This window comes from Sycon ciliatum, chromosome 10 (genome assembly GCF_964019385.1).
Source record: "Sycon ciliatum chromosome 10, ocSycCili1.1, whole genome shotgun sequence".
Classification (NCBI taxonomy): domain Eukaryota; kingdom Metazoa; phylum Porifera; class Calcarea; order Leucosolenida; family Sycettidae; genus Sycon; species Sycon ciliatum.
The window spans coordinates 16,557,980-16,580,056 of record NC_088652.1 but is presented as its reverse complement, the minus strand read 5'-3'; the positions used below and the strand labels follow the sequence as shown (position 1 = coordinate 16,580,056).

General features: G+C 46.5%; 1 protein-coding gene and 2 non-coding genes across 3 annotated transcripts; all 3 read right to left on the bottom strand.

Moving 5' to 3' along the window:
* Positions 1 to 1,498: 1,498 nt before the first annotated feature.
* Trnac-gca (transfer RNA cysteine (anticodon GCA)) lies at positions 1,499 to 1,570 on the bottom strand. Its single transcript has one exon. It is a non-coding gene; the product is annotated as a tRNA-Cys (tRNA).
* A 2,895-nt stretch (positions 1,571 to 4,465) lies between these two features.
* LOC135826702 (uncharacterized) lies at positions 4,466 to 21,273 on the bottom strand. The gene is made up of 3 exons (XM_065339302.1): positions 21,002 to 21,273; positions 12,612 to 12,914; positions 4,466 to 5,371 (listed from the first exon to the last, which is right to left on the bottom strand). Exons 2-3 carry the CDS (start codon positions 12,831 to 12,833, stop codon positions 4,466 to 4,468), a joined length of 1,128 nt encoding a protein of 375 aa, XP_065195374.1. The 5' UTR covers positions 12,834 to 12,914; positions 21,002 to 21,273.
* Positions 14,777 to 14,858, bottom strand: Trnas-gcu (transfer RNA serine (anticodon GCU)). Its single transcript has one exon. It is a non-coding gene; the product is annotated as a tRNA-Ser (tRNA).
* Positions 21,274 to 22,077: the final 804 nt, after the last annotated feature.

Here is a 22,077-nt window from a genome sequence, read left to right as displayed (position 1 = left end):
GATGGTATTTGTGAAAACTAAACGAAATCGGAACAAGTTTAGGTACAATTTCAGGGTGTTTCTGTTTTGGTACCCTGTGTCTCATTCGAGCACCCGGGTCTACGGAGTACGGTGTACGGTGTTCGTTAGTGCAAACGAGCTGGCCGCACAAACGAGCCGAGTTTCTGGCGAGCGAGCTAACGAGTGTCCGGTGAGATCGTTTCAACACTACCATAAATGGAAGAGTGCGTATTCATTTCTCAGCTTAGGTTCATATCTGAACATGTATCATGGCTATGCTTCACTGAAAAAAGAGCACTTTTTGCCTGTTTTCACTGAAAAAAGAGCACTTTTTCAGCATATTTTGAGGGACGCGAAAAGCACTAAGTGCGAAATAAAAGAGCACCTTGGGGAAAGGGGCTACCTAGTGCCTGCAGATACAGGCCACGGAATTGACTTTACATGTAGTCTTGTGCACGATGCCCCCTAGCAATATCATCTCTATTATAAATGAAAACTTTCTCTATTTCGAGTGATTCATAGGCTTTAGCCTTAGATACCCGTTTCCGTATGCCGGAGGGGCAGACTCCATTCTCTAGGCACTGACGGAGAAACGTGACATGCAGTGTTTGTGAGTGCCCATAAATCAATCATTTATTCAATCATTTGGTGTCCAACCCCCAGTGTTTGCAGTTGCATGAAGATTCCTGGTTCAGTGTGGTGTGTTATGCTACAGTCCATTTCAAAACTATAGACGCGTACCTAGGCAAAAACCGTTATGCCAGCATCTATACCACATAAAATCTGTGATCACTTTGTGCATAAAATTTTCCAAATTGGGCGTCTGTTATCCAATCCTTTAGAAACTATATGAGAGTAATTGTGGAGCGATCCTGAGCAATATTCCGAAAACTATTCCCAAAAAGTACCAGCCAAATTTGAAATATTTCAAAAACCCTACGCGTCTATAGTTTTGAAATGCACTGTAGTAGTTTTCGTCTACTTTCCGCATTAGAAGCCATATTTTTTCGTACTCGTTATCCAGATTTATGCAAGCGGAAAGAATTTGTTACAGCACACACCCTCTTCACTTAAAGGGGAAGTTCACCCTAAAATGAAAACTTCACGACTGGCAGCGAAAACTGCACTGATTCCAATGGTGAAGGTCCCAGGCTGATCGGAGCAGCAGTTTCCGAGTTACAACAGCTTGAAGTTTATTATTATTTTTTTATTATTTATTCATATTTTACTAAGTTTGCACTAAATTTGGAGACATCATGATGACGTCATAATCTTGCCCAGACTAGGCCGGATTTACATGTATGACGTCAGAGAGATTTGTACCTCTGCAACAATTTCATACTATACTTTTTCCGGTCGGAATACCGGTAGGGTGCCACATGTCCCATACCGAAGTTTGAAAAAATACTAAAACTTTTCGTTTTGTAAAAACAATCGGTAACCCCGGACGGCCCCTAACCTAATCTGGTTAGAAAAAAATGGAATAAAAAATGTATCCAGGGCACACTCGGAGTTGCACCAAGGACCTCTCGATCTGCAGTCGAATGCTCTACCACTGAGCTATATGCCCTGCCGTGTTCAATAAAAAGGTAGTGGTCTATTCTAAAGCGAGTAGTGTTCTTCATTTACGGTACACTGTACCTCGTTTTTCTCCTTTTTTTCTAGGGATAAAGCTTCAAGTTAGTTGATTCATCAACAGAATTAGAAGTTAGAATGGGTCACGTGATGTTCAGCCATAGTAGTTCAATTCAAGGTATACGTTGTACATCAATAGTTAAGCGGCATAGTTTCGTTAAATCCAACGGATGGGAAAATCGCTCTTCAGGATCAACGTTATGAATAATTATTGGAGTCAGAGTTTTCAAGAATCGCATAGGACACATGTACATGTAGCTGTCCGGTGAAAGCCGAAATCGGATGCAAGCATAAACGGTGCGCCTGTGTGTGTGTGTGTGTGTGTGTGTGTGCTGCCAGCACCATTGCTCGATCTGTGATCGCTGCATGAAGAGTCAGGCTGGTTTTAACCGCCATAATTGTACTCGAGGCAAACGACTGCGAAAGGACCAGAGGACTAATCTGCCCATTCAATGCAGCCTATGTAACGAACGATTCTCCCGCCCGCAGGACCTCACCCGCCGCCGTAGACAGAAACACTAGCTATGTGTAGAACGGTCCCCTTTCACCTCAATTATTCTCCTTGTTTCTTTTTTCTCGCTGTTGTCTCCCGCTTCTGGGAGCGACGTGGCCATTTTGTGGCAGTTGTACATAGTAGTAGTAGTAGTAGTAGTGTGTGTGTGTGTGTGTGTGTGTGTGTGTGTGTGTGTGTGTGTGTGTGTGTGTGTGTGTGTGTGTGTGTGTGTGTGTGTGTGTGTGTGTGTGTGTGTGTGTGTGTGTGTGTGTGTGTGTGTGTGTGTGTGTGTGTGTGTGTGTGTGTGTGTGTGTGTGTGTGTGTGTGTGTGTGTGTGTGTGTGTGTGTGTGTGTGTGTGTGTGTGTGTGTGTGTGTGTGTGTGTGTGTGTGTGTGTGTGTGTGTGTGTGTGTGTGTGTGTGTGTGTGTGTGTGTGTGTGTGTGTGTGTGTGTGTGTGTGTGTGTGTGTGTGTGTGTGTGTGTGTGTGTGTGTGTGTGTGTGTGTGTGTGTGTGTGTGTGTGTGTGTGTGTGTGTGTGTGTGTGTGTGTGTGTGTGTGTGTGTGTGTGTGTGTGTGTGTGTGTGTGTGTGTGTGTGTGTGTGTGTGTGTGTGTGTGTGTGTGTGTGTGTGTGTGTGTGTGTGTGTGTGTGTGTGTGTGTGTGTGTGTGTGTGTGTGTGTGTGTGTGTGTGTGTGTGTGTGTGTGTGTGTGTGTGTGTGTGTGTGTGTGTGTGTGTGTGTGTGTGTGTGTGTGTGTGTGTGTGTGTGTGTGTGTGTGTGTGTGTGTGTGTGTGTGTGTGTGTGTGTGTGTGTGTGTGTGTGTGTGTGTGTGTGTGTGTGTGTGTGTGTGTGTGTGTGTGTGTGTGTGTGTGTGTGTGTGTGTGTGTGTGTGTGTGTGTGTGTGTGTGTGTGTGTGTGTGTGTGTGTGTGTGTGTGTGTGTGTGTGTGTGTGTGTGTGTGTGTGTGTGTGTGTGTGTGTGTGTGTGTGTGTGTGTGTGTCTCTCTCTCTCTCTCTCTCTCTCTCAGCTTCCTAGCAACTGATGCTGTAAGCGGGAATTTTGTGTTCGGTAATGTTAAAGGTGCGGGAACAAAAACTCCAACATGTAAAGCGTCAAATGTCCCATTCCCATGACGATGAAAAATGATTGAAAAAGGCATGGAAATGAAAAAGGCATGAAAATTGAAAACGTCATTTTCCTGAGAGAAATATAACAACGAGCACATAACTCATCAATAATTAATCAAGTATCAATTCTTTGTAAACTCAAGATAATGAATGATAGAGGTGTCTGTCTGGAGCTGGCTGCTTAGCCTAATAAGTTCCAGAGTCGTGCGCTGCCCCATACTGCATGCGCGCACACTCCCTCAATGTCCAGGGCATCCGAGTACTTCGTGACCAGCTTCAGCCATCGAGCTCCGCGGACGGACAGGTGAAACATCTCGACTTCGTGCAGCAGCCGTCGACCATACACCAGCTTGTTGTCTAAGTAAACTCGGAAGTTAGCTTGTCCACGGTGGTAACTGCATACAGTGCGTGTGTCTATACCCACGTAGCTTGAAAACGTGTTGAATGTGATGTTATGCCGGCGCAGTGCATGCAAATCAAACATTATGCTGCTGGTCGGTTGGGCGCCTAGGCCCCATTTGAGATACTGGCCCTGGCCGCCGAGGCGAAACGAGGGTTTGCCCTCCGTTGTGTCCACTCCCACGCCGTATGCCGCCTGCTCAACCCAGAAGAATGGGCGGAAGCTGGTGCGCGTTACTCGGCCCGGGCACGTCCCCGTGAAGCAGCTCAGAGGCGCGATGCCGGACTCGATTTTCGCAGCGCAACGTGCCTGACAATCTAAGAGACTCAGCTGTGAGGTGTGCTGCAGTTCAATATCGGCCCAGGCCGGACGAGTGCAGCGTTTCGAAAGACTGTCGTTGTACGCCACCCGTAGTGTCAGGTGCCGTGCTGATGATCGCAGCAAGGCAACGATTTCCTTGCTCAGCAGTTCGGACACACTGATGGCTTCAACGAATACGCCATCCGCAAACACGCTGAACCGTGCCTGAACAGACAAATGCTGCGGCCTGTTGCTGCCACCGCTGCTATTGACGTGGTACAGTCTGCCCTTTGACGTCCACAGGCACCCCGACTTGTGCACAGGGACGAGTCCAACATTGGCCGACAGCATGTCGAATGGCTTACCGGGTGACTGACGGGCCAGATTGGCCCGGATTCGGGCGAGATCGAACGTCACCTCGGCGTTTCCCTTCATGCCGAGGCCGGGGGTTTGTTGCCGGGCGGCACGCGAATGAAAGAAAGTGATATTCTTGGTCCGTCTCAGGACACTGGTATCAATGCCAACACTCACAGGGCGTGCGTGACACGGGAACACAATGTAAGGTTGCTTTTGAGCCGTTCGTTTGTCCAGACGAACGCGACTGCCGTTGCAGCCATCCATGAAGCAGCTTAGCGGTGCCCGGCCGCTGCGGTAAAGCTCCGAACGGCAATACTCCTTGCACGGTGGCAAGATCCGATTCTGTCGGCGGGTTGCTCTGGGAATTAGGCGAGGTTTGATCCACAGTGCGGACACGCACACGTCCCCCGTTGCCTTGCCCGAGTTCACGATCGTCGTGCTCAGCAGCAGGGTTCGTACTGGCAGCGTCAGCTGCAAGTCCAGGGGCTTTGTCTCTCCACTCCTGACCAGGATACTGCGATGGCCATGATCTGCTCACCACAGCTGGCCGTTTCCTGTAGCACTCTACACTGCCATACACTTGGTGCACTGTAACATCAGCAATGAACTGCCGAGGTGAGTACTCTCCTCCCAAGCTCAACAGCAATGATTTGACATCAATCAGAAAACTTGAATTGGCTGAAGTCTGTATATTAGTATGTCTTGGGGAATCATCGGCTGTCGATGACATCATGGCATCCGTCGATGATGTCATAGAGTTTTTGGACGACGGCATGGAGCTGTCACGGTCTAAAGGGACTGTGATTGTTCCAGAGGTGACGATAGCATGGTCCAGGCTGGGTGGAGGACGATCGGTCAGGATATCACCGGGGCATCCCTGCAGCAGACACGGCAGCCAGATCTTGCCCTGTGCAAAGAATGTCAGGCAGTCCAGCTTGCAAAGCTCCACGCATAGAGAGCTGGACGCAGCACTGCGCTTGTTTGCGTTGCCACTGGATGCATTGAGACAGACCTTGGCGGCATCAGGGAATAATGGTGCAATAGCGTTGTCTTCTTCAGGGTCCTGTGCAGCACAATAATGCAGGAGGAAAATTGATGTTAGTTCCAATGCGACAAGAACTAGAAAGAGTGGCGTCAAAGTAAACGGAATTTCTGTGTGCGCGTTCACTCCGTCGTGCACTCCCCATGCAAAGCACCTCCTTTTCCTACATGCATATTCTTGGTTATTTGAAAGAGATTTTCCTTTTGAATTGCCTCCCATTCTATGATATTGCTGCTGCTGTCGACACACCGTTTATGTATAGGACAACAAGGGCAATCAAGGCTTGTTTGTCGCCACTTGATTAAAGTTTCAATTTTGTTTAAGTAGTTAAAAGTAGAGCCCACACGCTGTCTTCCATTAATACTGCAATAATTCAACTCATTTCACAATACGTATTACAACGTTTCGGCATTCATCAGGTTCACAGGTTCTACTCTGAGCTGTTTATGGAACCGCAGGAAACCGCTGGAAGCCTTCCTACTTTTACTTTTTCATTTTTAAGTAAATATGGAAAGAGAAAAGGACCTATAAGTTTCTAGTCATGAACAGTCCACCAAAGTGATGAGATAATTATAGCGTCAGATAGTGACGACAACAAGGCACAAATCTGACAAGGATATTGAGACATTCGACGACCTGACACCTAGCTCCAACACATCTACGAAGCGTAAACCAACAACCTTCGAACTTGGAAGGCTCAGGTGCGGAAAGTTCCAATGAGGAGAAGCGTCACATGGAGAGCATGTGTATGAGGTCCTGGGGGGGGGGGCATAACTTCGGAGGCGAACACACGCACTTCTGCAAGGAGAAGATGAGTCAGGACTTGACGAGTTTAGCATGTTCCTACGGAAGTGTCAGGTACGTGTACGTGCAGGACTGTTTCCGAATCTAGCTACAGGCGCAGGTACGTCGTGTAGATCTGCTACGCCTCCACTTCCGTAGCACAGTTGGATGCTTCTTGGGGCAGACAATGATACTACCAGTATTCTTTAGAGAAAGCAGGACACTGGGGAGGTGAACACTTGTCGGTAACATGCTTTTGACAAAGGGAGACACACTAGAAAGGCCTACTCAATAGTGAAGTGGATTTGCATCTATCGAAACACAGGACATTATAATACTGGGTGGCTGACTCTGCCATAAAGAGATTGTTTGCATGATATCAATTTTGGAATGCCGGCTGCCCAGTCATGTACGTGTATCAAGAGCTTAACCATCGCCCACATCAACATCTGTAGCCTAAGAAATAAAACTCATGAAATCCATTGCATAATGTACAAGTACAGAATCGATGTGCTAGCAATCAGTGAAACATGCTTGGACTCTACTGTGATGAATTGCGATCTTGCTATACCAGCCTACACTCTCTATCGCCGGGACCGAGCTGATCGCAGAAAGGGTGGCGGCGTTGCCATGTATGTGCAGGAACAACTGAAATCCAGGCAACTTCAAGTCAACGACAGGCTAGAGACCATATTCGTTGGGTTGCACACCCATAGCCGAACGAATCCATTTCTATCCATCGGCTGCGTATACCGCGCTCCCGACAGCCATGTGGATTTCTGGGAGCAGCTCGACAATAGCGTGCAGATGGCCTCCGCGACATGTCCGGACATCCTCCTCCTCGGTGATTACAATGTCAACATGCTCTCTGTCCCACCTCACCCAAACGCCCGCTATGTACAAGGCCTCTGCGCTGACCACAGCTTACAAAACGTCATACTACAGCCCACCAGAGTTCCTAGTCAGTCATGCCTAGACCTTGCACTCATACCGACAACAATGACAACGGCTGCTCCGTCTTCCTCTAGCGTCGATGGCCTGTCCGACCACCATCTTATTGGCCTCTCTGTCCGTGTTAGTAGAGCCAACTTTGAACAGCCACACGAGCAATTCTCTCGAAGACGCCAACCTAGCCTGGCTCACCTTGACCGTAGTGTAACGTCTGCAGCTCTCAAACACATCCTTGACCCCTCAGATGTATCCGGCGGTTATACTCTAAATGCAGCGGCAAGCCACTGGCAACAAAGTGTCATGACAGTACTAGATGATCTTGCACCATTCGTTACCCACAACAGCGGCATGACGTCGTCTTGTGGCTCGAAACTACAAGACGACGTCATGCCGCTGTTAGCTAGATTGTCGATTGATCCGTTTGAACATTACCTTATTCGTAGCATTGCTAAATTTATCCATGTTAATCATGTCGTTTTCCCTCTCCCAAATCTGACGGACCTTTTAGGGTACCCTGTAAAAAGACTCACAGTCTGTGGGGATTGCCCTAGTAAAATAATAAATACTACTACTACTACTACTACCTTTTCCCTCAAGTTTCAACCGGCCCTAGGACAACAAGAAGCTCTTTTAATGCTGCTATTGCAATATCTAAATTCCGGACGACTGACGGTGTCAATTCCTTTTCAAATCGTGCTGCCCTGTTCTTTAATTCTTTGCCTGTGGAGTGGCGCACCCAGCACCGCACTACATTTGCTAAGCACCTTCAGACCATGCTAAAAGACGCAGCGTCTTTTCAGAAGTATTTTGATCTTCTTTTCAGCAAACTCCCTCATTGATCTGCACCGCCTGCATTGTATAATTGTGTTTACTGCGTTCCTAGTTTAAATTCGTTTTTAAAAAAACATCTCTTTAATTCTTGCATTATCCCATTATGACCATGCTTAAAGACGCAGCGTCTTTTCAGAAGTATTTTGATCTTCTTTTCAGCAAACGGCCTCATTGATCTGCATCGCTTGTATTGTATACCTGTGTTTATTGCTTACTGCTTACTGCTGCTTTAATGTTCCAAGTATCAGTTTAGTTTAGTTTAAATATCTCTTATTTTTTCTCACCCCACACCCCTCTACTCTGTTATCGGCCCTCTTAAGAGTTGTGTTCATCACTGTTGAGGCTTCCGATGGAAAATAAAAGAATACTACTACTACTACTACTACCCAGAAGCGCGCAGCTTACTCCAAACCCCGCCCCCAGCCCTGGGTCACCCCAGAGCTGAAACAGATGTTTCATCGACGAAGCTCAGCCCACCGCGCCTTAATAAAGCACCCCATGGATGACCGCCTCCGACAGCAGTATCGTGCAATACGTCGTCAAGGAACTTTACTAAACCGCAAACTGAAAAGTGTGTACTACAAAGATAAGTTCAGTGCCGCTACAGGAAATCCTAGACTCCAATGGGCAGTGCTGAATCAACTAACTGGAAGGAGAAAATCCCACCCCACACCGAAAGCCTCCCTCTCATCTTTGTCAGATACCCTAGGCAATATCGTCCATGATGAACACCGCGCTGCTCTTACGACCCCAGACACTCCGGCGGACGACTGTTTAGACAACTGCCTTCTCGAATTCCAACCCGTTACAACAGCAGCAGTAACGAAGATTCTCGAACGATTGAATACCACGAAAGCATCTGGATCAGACGGCATACCAGCTTACATCTTGAAACACCATGCCGCCGAGCTGGCCAATTCCTTAACTTCCATCTTCAACCAGTCATTGTCTAGCGGAAAGGTACCGTCAGCCTACAAACTAGCGTCTGTGTGTCCAGTGTTTAAGAAAGGCGACCCCTACGACAGTTCCAACTATCGCCCAGTCTCGCTACTGCCCATTATCTCCAAAGTCTTGGAATCACTAGTGCTCCAGCAGCTTCACGACCATCTGGCCATCACACCCGGAGCAATTCCAAATGAACAGTTTGCATACAGGCGGAACCACAGTACTGAGGACCTTTTAACACTTGCCATCAACAACTGGCAGAGAAGCATGGATACCGGAGACTATACGGCCGTACTGCTGCTCGATATGAGCAAAGCCTTTGACCGCGTCCACCATCAAACGCTAATAGATGACCTTCACAATCTGAAGATCCGTGGAAATGCTCTTGAGTGGTTCAAGTCGTATTCTTCGTGTTCCGTTGCATCCACAATATCTGCAGTTCACTCCTCTCTGACATGTTCTCCCTTCGCCGTGACTGCGCTCACACAGACAGAGTAACCCGCGGCCAAGTCAATTATTCCCTTTCCTTACCCATTGTGCAAGCCCAAGCTGGATACAGATCTATTTCATTCCTTGGTGCTGACCGCTTTAATGCGCTTCCCGAATCCCTTCGCACAAATCATATCCCCAATTCATTTCGCCAGGAACTTAACAATTTCATTCATCTTGGGCACCCTGTAAGAAGACCTTAGGGTCTGTTGGGAATGCCCAAGTAAAATAATAAAATACAATACAAAAAATACAAATGTACCTAACACATCGCGGCTATCATGAGGGTATCGCCGGCTGCATAATCACAATGTAATGGTTCTTGAGCTGCTACACGGCTATGAGGTAGCAGCACTCGACCAGCGCTCTGCAGAACACTGAGACGATTTAAATATTTGCATGCATATTCTACTAAGCCAAGGGCTGATCAATGCCGTTGCAAGTTTAATTAGACACTGCTAGTTGGCCAGTATTGTCATCATTCTGTAGACGTGCCTCTGGCCTGGTAGAGTTTGCATTTTGTCACCAGTAAAGCCCCGTGTAAATGTCTACTACTGCTCGGGTTGGAGAGTAGACAGCCAAAGGGTAAAGCTATGATCATCAATAGGCAACAGAGTTGGGTCTAATGTGTCCAACAGCTACTGATATGTACCTTCCACCAGAGCTGCAGTACGCTCTTGATGCTGTGTTACTATGCACACGGTCCGCTCTCAAGTGGCTCCTTCAACGCAATCCCATATCAGAGTATTATCAAGACGTACACGCCCGCACATGTACAAGTGTATACATGTACGTGTTATCTAGTACGTATTGAAGTTGTAACCGATATGTGCCACATGGGGTGCATCGCTAAGACACAGTTCCACGCGGAATTGTTACCCCTGTAGCACTGGTACTTAAATAAACCTCGTCATTAAACCTCGTCACCAGGGAAACAGTCTCCATCTTTCTTGTTTAAAACTACTGCCTGTATGTCTTTGAGAGTTAACGGATTCATGTCGTTGGTGTAAGCACGTGAGGATAGGTTCAAGCACTTCAGTCCTGGTCATGGCTGCAACGCGGCCAAGGCTTGGAAATGCGATAGCCAAGACCAAGGGAACTTGACTCTTAATTTAAATGTTGAAGTCTTTCCGCTGGTCATCTTCGCTCACCGACACACCTGCAGTTCGCGCCAAGGGCCACGTTAAAATCGCAAACTCACGCTGCATCCCTCTATAGTCTACTTACTTACTAACACTCTATGGCTAGAAATGCGCCAAGAAGATCCTCAACAATCTCGAATAGTTCGCTCTTGGCGATCGAGTAACAATCCCAATTGTCCTTGCGCAAGGTGCAGCATTTTGCCTCGGGCAGTCATTGCCTAGGGCCACACGAGCCATCAGAAATGCCCGGATTGCATGCTTCGCAGCGACATACATGATTTAGGAATGCTCCTGGTCCAAGCCGGGCGGACAGCGCTTTGAGAGCCTCTAGCCTTCTTCGCAGTTCAACTTGGCTGCTCTCTGTCTCTCTTTCCCCGTACGATTCCGAAAGTGACGGATTCCTCCCCTGTGGCGATCGCCTGTGAGTGGTTCTGGCCTAGAAATCCATGTTGTAAATCATTAATCTAGGCGATGTATACAAGACAGCCCAAGTAGTTCGACTTGCTGCATTGTGTGTTTTGTAGTAGCTATGAATACCCGCCATGGTGCATTCGATCTAATGCATTTCGTGTCGATCACCTGGTCCATGTCAACGACGTGTTCGTGCCAACACACCCGCAGCTGGGACCCAAGCGACATTCCAGCAGTCACATTATTTGGGGCCGACAGTTGGGTCGGCAAAACAAACACTTCAAACCGGCAATACGTTTACAGTGAGATCTTCGCCTATCTGCCGCTTCACAAGAAGAGAAATTTCGCCCGGCGGCAGGTATCCGTGGGAAATATCATCTACAATGTACATCGACATGTTCATGTACACTTTGCCACCCTTGAATGAGGGCATGGAAATCAGAACCTGAAGATAACTTTTCCCAGAATAATTGGTCCGGCAGAGGGTGGAGAATACTTTGCAGTACGCTCGTATACTACATGTACAACATGTACATGGAGAGAGGTAATTCTAGCACACTTCAGACTTCTTTATCGCCACGATCCATTCAGGCATAGTGACAAGGAGTAAACTAAAACTTTCGCATATTCGTGTTACCACTCGCACCACACAAGGAGTAGGGTCCAGAATGCAAAATGTACACTTGAAAGGTCGGTATCGGACGTCTACTGGTATGCTACTACTCCAGCAAATTCCATGGTGATGGATATTGATCTGACAATGAGTGTACATGTATATGGAGATGAGTACTAACAGCACATTTTACTTGATAGCGTATGTAAGGTAAATGAACTCGCATGTTGTAAGGAACAGCAGCTCGAAGGGAATCCTCTTTAACCGAGCTGCCGTTGCGCTATTTATCGTCTTCCAAAATTTACCTCAATTCATCTAACTTCGTAGTCGTCTAGCCTGCGGCTCAGGGCCCTACGCTATACTTTTTTTGCCTTGATGACCTACACAAAAAAAGCATAGAGATGTTATAAATTTTCTTATAAATTTCTCCCTTTTTTCAGACATAACCTGGGATTCGAACCGGCACTATCGCCCTGCATGCATCCCCCGATACACTTCGCATACATACTAATTCTTCCAAGTAAATTAGTTGCTTCACGTTATGATCTTGCATTTGAAGGGCCCTATTTGAATATTGTGGCCAGCCGTCTTTGATGGTACGATACGGTACGGGACAGGTACGGTCGAGGGTAATACGACACCGTCTACCATACCGCCTTGACTAGGCAAAAAAAGCATAGGGATGTTATAATTTTTTCAATTCTCCTATTTTTTCAGGCGTAACCTGGGATTCGAACCCGCACTATCGCCCTACATGCATTCCCCGATACACTTCGCATTCATACTCATTCTTCCAAGTCACCCAGGGGTGAGTATCGCCGAAGTCTCACCAACCTCTTCTTCGCAAATGGGTGCCCGATGTATCGAATAGTACTCCTGGACTATAGTTCACAGTCAGTAATGCGAAGGAGAATGCCCTGGTAAACTAATCTTTTGGCTTGCCTTGATAATAAAAGAACAGATCAGTAACACATGTACAGCGGAAGAATGTACTTCACCTTGTGTTCGTGCAGACGACATGAGAGCAAGAGAAAGTTTAGAAAGTTATTATTCAGCGAGCAAAGTACAGCCATGTCTCATTTCTATCTGTTCTCACCTTGATGTTTGGACCACCGATTCTGTTGCTCTGATCGCATCGAGTCGGATGTGCTCTCTCCGGATAGCGAACCAGGCGACTTCCATAAGCATGATCGCCCAGGATCGCCAGTGGTGCGCCTTGGCTAGCGACTTCCACACTTTCCGCCACATACATTGCAATAAGCATGGTGACTATCCGCAGAACAGCGGGAAAGCGCTGCCAGTGATTTGTCATGCTCATCAGTGCGTATACTCGCCAGAAACCGAATAATTGGTCTTGTTTCCGATGCCTTTTGCGCTCAGATTCAGTCAACGTTACAGTCTGCGAGAAGGACAGAGTGCAAGAGAAATGGCAGCTTTTTCAGAAGCTCTAGAGTGTTTTATAGACCCCTTGTTCACAGCCTCTTCTTGAATGTGTGGATATAAAACGGGCGAATAAGGTCACATCCCCGACGGACCTTCACAGCAAACCGCATGCAAGGGGCTCCAGGCACATCTGAATCAGAAAGAGAGAAACCCCAGGGGTCGATCTAGAGTCTGGAGCTAATCAAAAGTTGGAGCGGCGTTGGAGTAGCGTTCTGAGTAGCTTGACATTTCGAGAGGTTGGCGCTACCTCGCCCTGCAGGCATCGAGGCTCAGTCCAGCGCACCATTGCCTATTGAGTACTGGCACATGGTCATGTAGATCTACATCATACATGTGCATGACTGTACGGCCATTATCACTTGTCAGTGCACATGACGGCATGTACATTGTATGTGACACGACTGGGTTAGTCTCTTGGCATGGGTGTCTGCATGTATCTCAACGCCCATTGTACCCAAGTACATGTAGGACACCGTGTAATGTGTAACTTGCACGGATCACAATTACATCCTCCAGTCATGTACTGGTGTTAGGTGACTTTGACCTCATTCCACTCAGAAACAAAGCATCGGATTGCATTTCATGAGGATGACGTCATCATGCTCACATTTGTGACGATAGCTTGCCGTGTCAATATTTTTGCTGTGTATACATGTACAATGTACAATGTAGGTGTAGCTGATCAGTCCTAGCGCAGTCTTCATGTATTCTCAAAAACGAACTAAGTATACACGTACTGTAAATGTATGTGGGTGCATGCATCGGAGGCTTGTGATACCATTATTGTAGTGCAATTGCGGGTTCTGCCAGTGGCAATTCTCTGCAGAAAACATACGAAAGTGAAAATGCCCTCTAGCCTTTTAATTAAAAGGTCGTGCTACATGTACTTGGTTTGAGCCAGTGCCAGCTCCCGAGCTGCAGAGCCCTGCCAGCCGTCAATTACTTATACTTGTAGGTCTTTCGAAAGGACCGGGTTGGGACAATACATTGTGCATTGATGGTGTGGCGCTCCTGAAAGGATCCACGGACATGTTCACTCTTTTTGGTGTGTCCCTGACCTCCGAAGTGTCCGCAATTTGTCATTGCGTAATATAATTTATGATGGACACGTACCTCCGCTTTCTGTAGATGTAAATGTACATGTATGTGCACGTAGTGGCGAGTGAAATTTTCGGCCTCAGGCACAACGCCCTGCCCAACCTGGATCTTGTATTCCAAAGCCGTGCTGCAACTCTGGACTTGTTCTCGTCAGCCATGGCCTATTTATTAAATCATTGGACAACGCAGAAATCAGAATGTTCGGTTTTTTGTTTGTTTTTGTTTTTTGTTTTTTTTTGTTTATTTACGGATTCTCCAGAGGTAAATGGATACCTATCATGGGAGTCTCACCAAACCAATAAAATAATGAAAATAAAATTATGTATGGAGCCCAAAAAAAAACTCCGGTTTCTTGGCGACTGGACGCTTATGGCTGGAGGCAGGAGCATAATTATACAATCATATGGTGGGACTGTTTGTTATATTTATACATGTACATTTGCGTGAACTCGCAGGACCAAACGAGCAGAGGTGCTCAAAAACAGGTTAGTGAATACCATGACACTAAATCTACGCAAGGATCGTAATAGTGGTAACGTACTGAAGGAAATTGCAATGAATGCTATCGAAAGTCGAACTGAGGCTGAGGTATTGGAAAAAAATATCATGGAAGACGTCTACCACGGAGCTATGCATGTCATAAGTAAAATGATTGTACTACATGTATACTGTACTAGGAGACGTTCACAACCCTGGAAAAACGGACCAAAAAAAGTTGCACGACGAAGATGGGATTCGAACCCACGCGGGCAGAGCCCAATGGATTAGCAGTCCATCGCCTTAACCACTCGGCCACCTCGTCCCCACGCTTCTTAGCTCCTTCCGTGCCTGTCAACTTCATTTACACCAGGTGGAAAACAGAATGGAAAGACTCCAAGAGATGGGTACTGTAAACCGTGAAATTATTGCAATGGTCTAATTTCTGCGAAATTCGCGACCGCGTGGAAATCGCGAAATTTAGACAGCGCGAAAAGGAGATCCATGAAAGGTTTAGCAAGAATGCCACAGGTATAGCAAGAATACCATTCTGCAATAGCAAAATTAAAACCTCGCAAACCTGTCCGGATTCTGAAAACGCGAACTAAAAACGCCGCGAAAATTTCACGCTTTACAGTAATCAAGGGCTACTACAATGCTGGCAACTGAAATCCGACCCCAGGGCGGTGCGCTCACATCGCAAAGACCCAACACGGGATTGTAAAATTACGAAAATAGAGACCGCTAGAATGTGAACGCAATGCTCAGGGGTCGGATTCCAGTTGCTAGCACTGTACTATCGGTAATAGCAATGGTGTACTTGGGAAACTATGGCTTCTACACGATCAAAGTGAGCAGCCTTATCCGGCTACCACTTTTCCCTGCAGAATTCGAGAGCAGCACTGAGAGGAGAATTACAGCAATTTCACAGAATTTCGGGCGCTTTTATCGGTACTTTCGGTCCATCTCTCTTATCTCCAAAATGTCAATAGACACTCAACCTCTGGCATGCATTGTCCAATAAAGAAGAAACTGCTTTTTGTTTCTAAATTCTGTTCACCTCACCTTGGCCTGGCTCTCCTACATAAACCTTAGAGCACATCATATTTCAGACAACAAATTAAAATTTTAAATTGAAGTTAAATATCGTACATGTATGTATGTACTCGCGCGCAGAACCTGAAGACGTGCAGTAGCAATGACTACAATGTACACACTGCACACGTTACTACATGTACTATTAGTGACGGCTGTACCCTGTGTAGCACAAGCACGCAGAGTGTTCATGCCATTGCTTACGCTGAGTGCCTAGTGGCGCACACTCAGTGCAACACAGAGATCATCCATCAATTCCTCTTTGTGACTGTCTCAAGCCGATTCATTTTGCTTGTCAACAAGGACACGATATTGGTGTTCCATCATGTACTTTCATCCGACTACAAAGTTCTACAGTAACAGGGATGTGATCATAAACACTTAGCAGCATTTTATTAATTTTGTTGTCATGCACAATCGAATTAACCTCACAGCATGAGGCGTCTGTGAAACGATCAGGTCGGGTGGCCATACCTTGTGCAATTACGTGTCCGCATACCACGGCCAATACACGTACATGTACCTGTACACTTACAAATAATTATTTTAAAATGATAATACGGCCCAAGACAGCCCTCAACATGTACTTGTATATTATGTAGATCTAGACACCGCCAGCTGAGCAATACAATAGTGCACGTTTCGGTCACGCTCCCTGTAACGGATCTCACTCCAATGCAGAAAGAGAGCGAAGAGGAGATTCTTTACACTACTGAGTACATGAATTACTGTTCTGGCGCGACTCGTCCTCCTTCACTATTCGCTGGGTAGGTAAAGCACCCTGCTGGTCCATCAACACACACGTATCTGTAGTGCTGAGTTATTATAATGAATATCCTTTCCGTCCCTTGTTTGACTCCGTGTGAGTATCTGTAGTGTGTACCCAAAATAGTTTCTTTTCAATAAAAATTATTCGTAATCAGCAAGCAACGATCATGCCGGAGTGCAACGGTACTTGTGTGATTATGGGGTGCGGAACGGCGCTGTGATAACTTGATGTAGTGCATCGAAGACTCAGCACTTCCCAAGATGAGACTAGAACAATCCATGCCGGTGTTTCTGACGTCACAATTTTCATCATTTGAGCGAAACATAGAAAAGAGCGAACACAGGCCCTACCAATAGATTTTGTGGAGACAAACATAAAACAAGACAGGGAATATAGGGACAACGTGGCGATGTAGAGCTTTCCCCTGCACTATTCAGAGCAGCGTCATTGTACACCAATGGTCTTCATCAAGACAGTGATTGCGCACGTGACGGCGTTACTGTTCATAGAACAATAAAGCACGGACGCTTTGGCCGTCCCATGCGCCTCACAATGGCCATAATGATTGTGATGAGATGAACTGCGAATCGCATCTCATACTTGTACATGAAGGTTGTTAGCGTAGTATGAAAGTGGATAAGTCACTTTCGAAGTTCCTAATTTTAATACCTCCAGCCCCACCTGCGTGCGAAGTAGGAAATGTGAGGAGGGGGGGGGGGGGGGGAGACGGGGAGAGCGAACGATGGTCCAAGCCGTGATACATGTATGTGTGCAATGAACATGACTTTGTAGCTCTTCAATAATCAGAGTTTGTTTGAAACGAACTTCTGCCGCTCCATTGTCATACATGTACATGACAGATACACACGCTGCGACCTACACGTGTCTGAGGCGAATACAAGTCACGTCGCAGCAACCCAGGTCGGACACCTTCAGCTAAGTGGTTGAGGACATGTTCTTTTGTCTTGGATGCAACGTCCGGGATGGACAATTCCCTTGAAGTGGACTATACTAATGGCGCCTAGATCATGAGAAAACGTTGGACGATGATCCGTTGAATTGTGGCAGAACATGGATGGTGCTCATAGCCTTACAACATTATAAACATGACACTTCTGGAGTACCTGGGCAGGCAAAAGCTCATCTTGCACAGACCTACAAGTGTAGTTACTTCCAGGCACTGCCAGATATCCGATGCATCACTATTATTATTTTGACCTCACCTTGCGACCTTCAAGCCTGGAAGTAGGCTGGTCGCTCAGGCCTTTGAGGTCAATCTTTGTTCTTGAACATAATCATACTTAACTCCAACTCTTGGAAAAAAGACTCTTCAAGCTATTTCCGTGTGACAAGTTTCCGATTCCTCCAAGAGCACTTGACTGCAACATGATTGTAGAGATATCATACACAAGATTGCCAGTGCTGGCACAACCGCTGATAATGGAGCAAGGACGTAGTTGCATTGTAGCGATATTACCAGAGCACCTTTGACAGCAACATGCCACCCCTCTCGTCTACGCAATGAACATAAACCCCAGGCCTTGAGAACTGCAAGAGAAAAGACTAAAAGCGCGCGGAGAGCTCTTTCCGAACAATACCCGCTCATTGCGTGTGACCTTGGTGAAGTGCTGCTGCAATTCTCTTCTTTTCTCCTGTCGCAGCATTTCCTGACACCGCCACGGTTCAGGAGCAAGCATGTACACATACATGAAGAAGTTCCATGCTGATATTGTCACCACCGACTAAGTGTTTTTGGCACGACTAACCTGCGGTTGGAAGTCCGAAGAGACCAAAATCGATATCCATTATACCGGGAAGGGCATAGTACTTCTAACGTTCGTTTCTCGCCGCCTTGGTAGAAACGCGACGCAGGATTCGAAAACGACCAGAGTCCATGGTTGACGTGCGCTACTCAGCCCAGAGTCGCGAGAGCATGAGTTTAGGTAAACCCTCAAGGGAAGCTACTGAGGGACGTCCATAAACAACGTCTATAACAGCGAGAAAGTACATATTCATCTTCTTTTTCAGTCTGGCTGTCTGCATCATTGAGTATTTCGCTCCTCGATTTCGATCTTGTAGAGCACTCTCAATAGGACGCACTTGCGCTGGTTACCTTTATGCTTTGCCCGCTGCTTCTAGCACTCTCAGCGCTAGTACATCGAGCTGTCCTAATGTCTGTGGTTCTCGTAGCCATGGCTGACAGTTCAATCCTATTTTAAGCTCGGAGTTGCACTGATGAGGCCTCATTGGCCGAAACAGTCTGGCTGTCTGCATCATTGAGTATTCATCTTCTTCGGATACCGGAGGCTGTGTAATGTAAATCGGTGCCCGGTATACATGTCCATGTTTCATGGATTGTGTGCACTCATGAGGCACAATATCCAATGGATATTGTATTCTGCTTTCCTGGTGGGTTCGCACAGTCCATGAAAACTTAGAGTTGCAAAACAAAACGAGTAATCCCTTGTTTATTGACATTTACAGCACGATGTTAGCTATACTTTATGGAAACCAGAGCTCATTGTTACACAAGTACCTCTCTTAATTAACGTCTGCAGACTTTGAGACGGCTCAAACCTGACAGAAGAAAGTAGAATAATACCGTTTGGGTAGAAATAAAAAAACTAAACACCTCTACCGAAGACTTAGTTTCTACCCAAGAATGCAGATCATAAACGAACTCTCCCCAATTGTTTATCAGTTATTAGCCGTCATTGATGTATGGTTGTCCACATGCACGCTTTTATCAACAACATGACGTTTCCCCATCCCCATAGATGCACTCACACACACACAATACACACATCACAGGACAAAGCAGTTCTGTACATACCCACATATCCACGCACACACACAGACATACTACTTGTATTTACTACTACTTCACACACACACACACACAATGACGCATGATGGATTCAGTAGCGGACTGCAAGGATTGTTGCGCGGATGCTGGCATCCAGTCTTCATCATCCATATTAAGTGTTGACCTGGTCCGCAGTTTTTCGTACAATCATTGATTTGAGGATGTTGGATCTAGATTATTATGTTATGTCAACATTCTTCAGCTCTGATGAGCTTGGCTAAGTGCTGCTATATTTGCTACAGTCCTCGCTAAGTACTTGCTTTGCACAGTGCGCAGTATGCTGGACACTGCGTAGACTTCTAGTGCAGTTCCAAACTCGTAGCCCCACATTCCGCATTGTCCAAATCCAAAGCAGGGTCGGATCAAGGCGATTGCCCGCACAACCATTATAGACCATGTCGCTTTCCTTGTCGCCTTATTGCTTTGACCTGAGTCCTTGGCGGTCCTATTGGAATTCATTATCGCTCCGAGTAATGTCGCATTGTGAAGACAAAACCGTGCTGTTCAACATCTCAACGAGGGCGAAAGTCGACAACGGCATCAATTGGGACAGCAATTAGTCGATATGATAATCATTCTCAGCGGTATTCATCCAGGAAACGTAAAACAATGTAATGGTGTGTGCACACGTCGCTTCTATCTGGTACACGAACCATGAATTGTGGACCGGTATTGCCCGAGGCGAGGTCGATCAGGGGTAGACAAAAACAGGCCAAGTGCCGCATACTTGTACTAAGTTTTAGCAAGAGTACACGGACTCTAGCTACAAGTATGCATGTACATGTAGATGTGGAGAAATAACTGAGCAATCTCAGAATGACGGCAGTTTAAAATCACTCGCACTGAAAAGCACTTGCATCACTCAAACCCAGAATTCTATGGGAGCAGCGTTACCACATTATGGATTTTGGATAACCTTTGGGTGGAGCAACGTCAGAGAGTAATATATCATGCGCTTTCGAAGCGCATGGGTGCGTATTAGGATCGCAGAAGATCGGAGTTTTAATGCCGACGGCCTATACGAAGAGTCATTTACTAGCCAAACGTGGCATGAACAGGTTGCCCTTTGAGATACCAAGCCCAATGAAGATTTCCCGCGCCAGGCGCAAGCATTTGTTTGATTGCCTACGGCCGCGCATGGGTTTGGAGGTCACACATTGGTCCGTGCTTCATTTGTTAAAACTCGTTCAATTATGGTCGTACACGAAATTGTTGTATTTATACATGTACATGAAGAACCTCCGCGATTGGCATATTTGCCCATACATGTACCTTTTTAGCTATTAGCCCCCCCCCCCCCTATTGAGCCTCTCCGTACTGCAAAGCTACAGGAATCATCTACACGTACCGGTAATCACGACTCCAAGTTGATTGTACTTGTACATGCACTGGCAACCAAGTGACCATACTGGATATTCGTATAAAGAGAAATGCCGCTTCAAATAGCTTGCGCCAGTACGCACCAGTACTAAACAGAATAATATTGAGCCGCATTTCCCTGATGAATGTCTCTAGAGAACTTGTTAGCCTTTTCTTCAAGCAGCACGAACAACATTATACACGGGGAAATCGTGGCTAAATCTTATTTTAAGAAAGATCATGAGATTTCGCTATCGGGTCACGAGTGAACAACACCCAAATTGTAATAAGTACATACAAACATTGACAAAGCCTGCAACCCCATTGGAGTAGAAGGCAATTTTAACCCAAATTACATGAAGGTCTACTTTTAACCTACCTCGAGTTCGTGATGATGTGTCAGCAGTCCCGATCTTGTCACAGGAGCAGAGAAAAAAAGCCAACCATCTCCGTCGGCGAAGGTCTACTTATGTTGACATATTCACCAGACACAGATACATTTTATTTCCGAATCAGGCTACCATTTTTGTATTGAATAGGTCACCTGTCGGACAGTGCCTCGCTGAGGTATTATTTTGAAAGATAGCCGTGGCTAGCATCGAGGTAATCAGACAATTAATTCACAATGCTTCGGGTGACGGACACACTGCCCGGGAGTATAGCACACCATGCCAATCTAGGTAACTGTGGCAGTGTGCGTGAGCGGATACTAAGCGGAACTTGGCGCAATATCGTACAGGAAGCATTTGCAATAACGCTTGACAATGACCTCGTAATATGCCCGGGCGAGATGACCGTGCTCGACATTCGACCTGTGATGGCGTTCACAGTTGCTATCACTAGATTTGAACACTGCAGGGATAGGATGATATAAGATGGGATTGCACAACTGAGCCAAGACCAAAAGCCCACGGATGAGACGTGCATCTACCTCTCGTTCGTGAGGATAGGCGAAGATACAATGCGATTATCATTAATCGGAAGTTGCGGTGTACCTCTCGCTTCAAGGTGAGTGGTATGCTTATTCCCGGCGAGTGATCGAGAAACAGGTACCATGATGATGAGCGGGATCATCACTAAGCGGCGTGGCGAATCTGGGGCCAGAATACAGCGCATCCATAGGAATCGAGTATAGGTGGAGGAGATGATGATTTCCTGACTGGCGTCGCATTAACAGCTTCCACTTCAGCGCTGAGTGCGACGTGTCGCGCAGGACAAGGCAAACAGAAAGACACGCACAAATACACACACACACGCGCGCGCGCACACACACAGAGGTACACTACGTACGTGGGTGACTGACTTGGTGTGGAGCACCAGCAGTATCAGAGAGAGAGAGAGAGAGTTCAAAATACCTTGATTGGGTATTGTGGAACATTTCAGTATGCCTTGATTGGGGAGTGTGGAACATTTCAATGACAATAGCGTGACACGACGCGATAACAACATTACTGT